This window comes from Octodon degus, unplaced genomic scaffold (assembly GCF_000260255.1).
Source record: "Octodon degus isolate 3935 unplaced genomic scaffold, OctDeg1.0 scaffold00212, whole genome shotgun sequence".
Taxonomy (NCBI): domain Eukaryota; kingdom Metazoa; phylum Chordata; class Mammalia; order Rodentia; family Octodontidae; genus Octodon; species Octodon degus.
Window position 1 is genome coordinate 2765159 of NW_004524788.1, and position 8303 is coordinate 2773461.

General features: G+C 42.1%; 1 protein-coding gene across 1 annotated transcript in view; it reads right to left on the reverse strand.

Annotated features, from left to right (window-relative positions):
- Nucleotides 1–5139: 5139 nt before the first annotated feature.
- The window catches only part of Rpl26l1 (ribosomal protein L26 like 1), a 9705-nt gene continuing 6541 nt past the window's right edge, over nucleotides 5140–8303 (reverse strand). Inside the window, 2 exon segments of the mRNA XM_004648889.2 lie at nucleotides 5140–5459; nucleotides 6515–6655. Coding sequence (XP_004648946.1) covers nucleotides 5331–5459; nucleotides 6515–6655 — 270 coding nt within the window. The 3' untranslated portion in view covers nucleotides 5140–5330.

Sequence of the window (8303 nt, forward strand, 5' to 3'; positions counted from 1 at the left end):
TGTGGCATCAGCTGAGGTGGGCAGAGTTGGTAGGTGGTGCAGTCGGGTTTCTGGGAGATTCAATCACTCGCCTCCCCAGCTCACATCAAGAGCTCTGTGGCTGATCAGCTCCTGTCTGAGTGTGATAGGAAAGCAGACATTCAGAAGCAGTTGTCTGCAGTTTAAAAGGTTGGAGTCTTCCCAAAATAGTACAAAGAGACTCACTCAAGGGAATGGACATCTGCAAATCTGATGAAGAGGTCAGTAGAAAACTGTTTAAATTCATTCTTTCCAGGACACAAGGCCATGTCTCATGGCACCAAACTTGCTAGGTGGGCCCACCCAGCCAGCTTTGTTCAGGCTTCTTCCCCTTTGGAGGAGCAGCCCTAACATTTCAGTGCTGGCCCTAAAGCTCCCTCTGCCTCTAGTGTCTGAACTCACATGAGAAAAACTTATTCTGCTCCTGTGAATACAAGTCCATCACTAATTTCTCCTAAAAGGCAATGGATAAAGTTTGGTTAGACACAGTATGTTTTTATGGGACTGGGGATTGAACCCAGCCCTCACACTCAGCTGTACCCCCATTCCTTTTCATTTGTCCAGACAGGCTCTTGCTGAGTTACCAAGCTGCCTAGTATTGGCTTGGACTTGCAGGACTCTTGCCTCCGCCTCCAGGAGTACCAGGATTATAGTTGTGCTTGCCCAGCACATAGTATCAAAGTAATAAACTTGGCAACTCTGAGATACATACTCATTTTACTTCTCTTTTGTTATTGATAGACCATTTTCTTAAGAACACACATTCTAGAACCAACAACTAGGATTAAAAATTTTTTTTCTCCATTTATGTGTTTGGTACAGGGTCTCACTATGCCGCTGAGACCTGGACTCATAGTGATCCTCCTGTTTTCAGCCTCCCCAGTGCTGGGATTACAGGCATGTGCCACCACGCCTGGACTCAGTCACTGGCTCAGGGCACCCTGTACGTGGGGCCAGCGCAGCATCTGGGACCAGGGATCGAACTCCGGTCCCTGCACTTGCCAAAGCAGGCACTTAGTCTGCTGAGCTATCTCACAAGCCCTAAAATTTGTTTTGATGCTTAGGGTTTTGTTTGTTTGTTTGTTTGTTTGTTTTGTGATGGTAGAGAACAAACCTAGGGCCACTGCCTCTGGGCTACTGCCCCAGCCTGAGTTTCTGCTCTTGCTCATGCAGTTTCTTACTTGGTTAAGCATCAGCTGATTTCAATGCTAGACTGGAGATGATTACAGCTTTTGGAATTCTTATCTATCACCTATATTGGAATAAGCTGCTGAAAATAAGTTACGTCTAATTCCTAGGGAATAGCATAATTTCAATTTACTGATGAGAGTAATAGCACCTAGGATTCAAGCCAAGTATCAGACTTATACAGGGAAGAGCTGTATGAAATCTGATTTTTATGCAGTTTTTGGAGTCATAAAAGATGTTGGTTAAGAATAAGGATAAAACCAGCTGGGTATAGCAGTGCATGCCTAGAATCACTAGCACTAGGGAGGCCAAAGCAGGAAGATCACCACAAGTTTAAGGCCAACCTGGAATACACAGTGAGCTCAAAGCCAGCCTGAACCCTAAAAACCAAAACAAGAATAAAGACAACACTGAAATTAGAAAATGTGAACTAGGGTCCTGCTTCAAGGTTGTATATGGTGAGATTTTTGGACTTACGTGAAAACATGAGAAGTATATAATTCTTTATCCTATTTTTAAAATATGATCTAATTTTTAAATGTTTTTATCATATTATGCAGGGACTTAAAGTTCAACATATCAATACTTGATGAAAAATACCTGCTCCTTATTATGTCTAAGATGTTTGAAATGCAGTGAGATAGTGAGGTTAAGCTTAATAACCTAAATCTCTTGATAATAACAATAATCTTGTCTTCTGGATGGTTAACAACCTAAGTTTGCAGACCAAAATTAAAGAAAAAGGAGGGCTACAAGGAAAGCCAACATTTTGGCCCTAACCTTCTAAGGTCAATTAAGACTCAGGACATATGAGAACTTGTACTGTAACGTCATGTACCTCGGTAGTGTCCCAAATTTTCTGATCAAGAAGATTATGGGGCCAAGAGGAAAGTGATCAATGATGTAGAGTGTGCCTAAGGAGAGTCACATGGGGAGAAAACACTCTCTCAGGCTTTCACAGAGAGCACATCGGCCAAGCAATGGCCGTGACTCATCCACATGGCTGTACTGACAAAGGTTCTACAATCTGAGGTATAGGATCTCAGGATAAATCCTGAGGGCATTTCACTGACCTTCTCAGACCAAAAAGCTACAACTCTTATTGCATAGGTCCTGCTTTACCTTGGTCTTAACCATCCAGTAGAAAAGTATGAAGACCAAATATAGGAAGTAAAGCCATGCTGTTATGTTGAGCTGTGGGGGACTCAGGTCAATAATTTCTGACATTGCCAGTTAAACAGAAGACCCAATGCTATTATGGGCTACTGGACTCTTTTAGAATATTTTGCTGAGTTTACACACCTATAATATTCAATGACGGAACTTAGAAAAATTAGGGTATACAGATGAATGTCCATTTTGTATCTGTGTATTCAAAGTGGTTAGGATAGATATATAGTTGCATTCTCTTAATGAAAAGAATGATTTGTTCTAATGGTGTTTGTAAATAGGATCTCAAGTCTGCATCTTATACAGCAATTAACCACTAAGAATAATATATGCAGTGTGTTATTTGTTGAAACTGTACTTCCAATTTGATTTGAAACTGTCTCATTGCTGTTTATCAATAAAATTTTGAAAAAAAAAAGAAAGAAAATGTGAACTACAGGATGGATGAACTGGCTGGTTGACCTATTATAATAATCATTAGACAAAAAGAGTTCAGAATATTGATTACATAGTTGTCATGTGGTAGGTTACCATCTATTTTATAAGGTATATACACCTTTTTTTTGGTATTTTTTAGGACAGGGTGTACAGGGTCTCACTGCATAGATTGTACTCGTAGTGATCCTCCTGTTCACAGCCTCCCAAATGCTGGGATTATAGTCATGCACCACCATGCCCAGTCTCAATTGCCCTCTCAGCACGCCCTGGGGGTGGGGCCGGCACAGCAGGCCAGAGGATCAAACTCCTGGCCCCTTGTCTGCCTAAGCAGGTGCCTTAATCTGTTGATTTGGCTGGCCCCAGACATATACCTTATATATACTTTGATCTAGTTTTCCAGATTTATATGGTTCTAAGAATTAGTCAGTTGAGCATGGTGGTACAGCCTATAATTGCAGCATGCACGGAGGCTGAGGCAAGAGGGTCAGAACCTCCAGTCCAGCCTGGGCAATGTAGACTTTGAGAGACCTTGTCTCTAAAAAAAGGGTGGAAGTATAGCTTATTCTCAGTGCTCCGGGGGGCCAGGGAGATGGCTCAGTGGAATAAGCGTTTCCCTGGCAAGCGCAAGAGCCTGAGTTCAATCCCTGGTTCTGCAAAAAAAAAAAAAAAAAAAAAAAGAAAACTGTCTCAGTGTTCCGGGTTCAATCCCCAGTACAAAACACAAAATAAAACAAACAAATAGAAAAAATCCCCCATGAGATGCATATGGAAATTATTTCTTTTCTTTGGGCCTGTAAAGGCTTAACAGTTTTGTGTCTTAACTGTGGAAAATTATAAAAACCCCTTGTGCTTCCTGTCATCTACTCTAAAAAATGTATTCTCCCTTTCGGCTCAAGGCTGTTCAACAATAAATAACTGTTTCTTGTCAAGGCAGCAAGCTAACACAAATTGCCTCCCCAACCATCTCCTGTAATGTAGTCAGCTTAAGATGTATCTTGTAAAAATATACACTTATCACTAAGCTGTAAAAGACTTTTTAGTAATAAACAGTTTACAGCTGTGTCCAATAAATGTAGTTTCTATTGTTCTATACTAGATAACAAATTTGTTTACCAAACTGGATGTGATTTCTATTATAAATACTCCCTTGCTACCTATGCTCGGGGCCGATCAGCCTTCTCCTGCGTGAGAAGTGGCTGACGGACCTGAGCTCAATAAATAAAAGGCTCTATTCAAATTTCTATCTGGCTGATCTGGGTTCCTATGTAGAGTTGACCCATCACAGGGCCTACTAAATATACAATCTGATAGCACCCAAGTAACAAAATCAGGCAGGCCTGGTGGGCTGGTAATTCAGTTTTCACAACCTCATAGACACACACTTCTAGCTTCTCAGATAGGGGTCACAAAAGTGGGCTGGGGGTGTAGTTCAGTGGTAGAGTACTTGCTTAGCATATGAGGTCCTGGGTTCCATCCCCAGCACTGAAAACATACGAAACAATGCTGTTGGATGCATTTTAATCAATCATTTTTCACAAGGGCAGGGAAGATTTTAGATGTGATCCTAGAGCTAACTCAAGAATGGAGTTAGACCCAGAGTCCAACCCTCTGGCACCAATGGGGGCCAGGGAAGTGAAGGAAGCAGGTGAAGGAGCCCTCAGCCCCACGGCTGATGTGATGTCGGAATCAGCCCCGTGCAGCCAGGTGAGTCTCTGTGGAGTCCCACACATCTTCAGTGTTGGGAATTAGTTAAAGCCATAAGAAACACAAAAACCATCTGAGTCAAATGTCATCTAGAGGATGATAGTTTTGTGAGTTAGCTCCAGAATTTGTTTCCTAGGAGATAGGAGGACAAAGCAGAACCAGGAATCTAGTGAGGCCTCATTATGTCAGTTCTTGCTATGACTAGAAACCCCATGATGATTCCAGGGTGCCAACTCCTGCTGTGACTGCTACTGAGTGGGGCCGACTTCTGCTTTAGGGACCAGAGCCAGGCCCTTCTCCTCCACTGGTATGAAAGTTCAGGTAGAGGAAGGGCTGTCTTAACCCTACCAACATGGTTTTGCTGGTTCACAGATTAAACATATGCAAGACTAGTAAAGCTAAGCAAGGAATGGTGGTGCATGCCTGTACTCCCAGCACTCTGGAGGAGGCTGAGGCAGGAGGATCATTGCATGTTTGAGACCATCCTGGGCTACAAAATGAGCTCAAGGCCAGGCTGAGCTACATAGCAAGACCCTGTCTCAAAAAAAAAAAAAAAAAAAAAAAAAAACCACTAGCGGAGAATTGGATTTCATTTCTAAAGTGATGTAAATACCATTTAGAGTTGGAAAATAGCTCCAATTTTATTCATAAAATTATTAATCAAAACTTACAAAACTAGATTGACAGAGTCATGTATCAACAACCAAACAAGGAGGCAATGAAACATTCCAGAGACATCGTGAAAAGTTGTAGAGAAGCACAGGGTGGGCCAGCCATCTCCAGGTAAACCGTGACTGCACGACAGGTTGTATTCATTCCTGCATTTTCTCAATGAGCTCTTCTTTGTGTTTGCCTTTCTCTTTTCCAGCTTGTCGAGACTTGGCTTTGCGTCCAAGAATCTTTTTTCTGTCTTTGTCAAGTTTTAGCCTGGTGATAACCACCTGTTAGGAAAACCAACAAATCTTTAAGCATGAAGAATTCCCCAGCTGGACATGTAATCTCAATACTTGATAAACTGAAGCAAGAGGGCAGCCACGAGTTCAAGGCCAGCCTGAACTACATAGGAAGACCCTGTCTCAAAAAACCAACCAAAAAAACCCCTTACCAACAGGGCCAGGTATGGTGGCACCCACTTGTAATCCCAACACTCAAGAGGCTGAGGCAGGAGGTCTCCAAGTTCAAGGCCAGCTTACACCCCATAGGGGGATCCTGTTTCCAAAAAACCCAGAAACTCCAAAAACAAAACCAAAAGGACACCAACCAACCAATCAATCAATCAATCACCATCATCCTGGAAAGCAGAGCTTCCCCTGAAAATAAACACCACTTAGGTTCCTTTTAATTAATTAATTAATTCCATCTATCTATATTGCTAGGTAGTTCAGACTGGCCATGAACTCCCAGCAATCCTCCCGCCTCAGCCTCTTGAGCGCCTGAATTACAAGCACGAACAACCAGTTCGGGCTTCTTTCTATACCAGCCTCCCACACCTGTAATTCCTGAGGACTCAGCTGACCATTCAGATAGATCAGTGATATTGTCATCCGGGTTAGGAAAATTCATTCATCATTCCTTGGTCGGCAAGATGCAGTGCTTTAAGATGCAGCTACAGGGCAATACACAGACTATGAGGTAAACACCCTGACCATGCTGTCTTTGAGATCTGAAACTCAGAAAAAAAGACAGATCTAATCACACAATCTAAAACACGAGTGCAAAAGCAGAGTATCATATCCTACCAGATGGGCACGAAGGTCCCAAGAGATGCTCCCTTATTCTCCCTCTCAACTAGTGGGACAGTGATGCTCAGAATATCTGGAGCCCTCTTGCCACCACCTTCAACATGTTGCTAGAGTGGCAAACAGAAAACCAATCAAGCCTGCCTGGTCTACCTCGAAGCTCTTACCTTGGGCACCTGTGCAGATGGCACCAAAGTGCCACCGCCTCCACACTATTCAAGTGGCGGTTGCCCCACTCAGCCAGGAACCGTATGTACCTTGCTGGGGCGAACGCCCACACGGACAGTCGTGCCATTAGCTTTCTCATGCTGCTCGCGCTTGAGGTAGACGACGTATTTCTTTCTGTACACCGGAACGACCTTGCCAATTTGCTGACCTCTGTAGTGTCCTCACACCACCTAAGAGAAAGGACAAATAAAAGCCCCGCTCTAGTGCATGCAAGTCATGATGGGGAAGCTAACGATCCTCATGGAGGCTATGTGTATAACGTTTTGTACAAAAACAGATTAAGCCTTGGACGTCAAAGCCCAGCTGTATTTGTGCTATAAACTTGCTTTGTGTTATGCTAGGTTGGCTAGATTTTTTTTTTTTTTTTTTTTTTGTGCTTTTTAAGACAGAGTCTTACAATGCAGCCCAGGCTGGCCTCAAACTTGCAGCAATCCTGCCTCAGCCTCCCAAGTGCTGGGATTACCAACATACACTACACTTGTCCAGCTGGTTAGAAATTCTTCCTCTGAATTTTATTTTATCTGAAGAACAGCAATTAAAAAAAAACCTCTTTGGACTAGGATGGTTACCACAGAACCAATCCAAAAAAATACCCCAAAACTTAAGATCTAAATATAGAAATATAGTTAAAAATAATTAAGAAATGTTTTATTATCTAGGGAAATGATTCAGATATGTGCTTTAGAGAGGAAAATGGATTACAGGTGTGTATTCATAAACCCTGAGACTCACATATGTAGCACTGAATGCAGCGGGGTAGCTATCTCAGGTATCAAGCGGGACGCAGGACTATAGATGATTATTGCTTTAAACTTATATTCTTCTGAATTTTAAGATTTCTACAATGCCAAAAAAAAAAAAAAAAAAAGATTCCTACAATCAAATAAATTTCATGTGGTGTCTTCCTGTCCAGAAGATCTATTCCATTTAAAAACCAAACTAAGACAGAATAGCAGTGCATACCTATAATCCCCACTATTTGGGAGGCTAAGGCAGAAGGATCTCAAGTTCAAGGCCAGCCTGGGAAAATTAGGGGAGACCTTGTCTCAAAATGAAAAAAAAAAAAAAAACAATAAGAAAATGATTCTGGGGCTAGTTATAACAGTAGCACATCAAGTGCTCTATGCAGTAAACACTAGATTCAATCTCTAGTACTGCAAAAACAATGAATACACACAAAACAATAAAAAAAAAACCCAAGATTATGGTTTTGCTAAAGGCCTGTTAAGTGGCACACTGATTCATAAACACAGAAATACAATATACAAGACCTAGGGAACTCAGCATTCCTAAACTGCCTACCTAGATTATCAAGCTTACTCTCCAAGGTGATTTTCAGGTTGAAGAGGATGGCTATGTCTTAGTGAAAATCCACACCGGTCTGTGTAACCAGAGGCAATCAGGTTAAACCGGACTGGCTGTTCCTTTCCCAGTCATGGAACACAGAGGAAAAAACAGATTCAAGGGGAAGCTCATTTAGATCAGATCATGTGAATCTGAGGCATCTGGTGAGACTGCAGGGGAGAATATGATGAACCTCCTGAAGGGCACGTGGGCAAGCCGTGGAAGCCACTGAAAGATAAGCAATTTCAACCCCTATCTCACTCAGGGCTTGTGACATGAGAAGGCAGAAAACAACAGATGAGCCAAGTCAACATTTTAGAAGCGCTTACAAGGGGAGAGGAATGGGAAAAAAGGAAGCGAGATATATCATGCACAGGTACAAATTTCCTATGATGAATGTTATCATTTATGTACACCTAAAATGTACCAATAAAATTTAAAAATGCAAAACAAAACTACAAAAAAACCAATCCC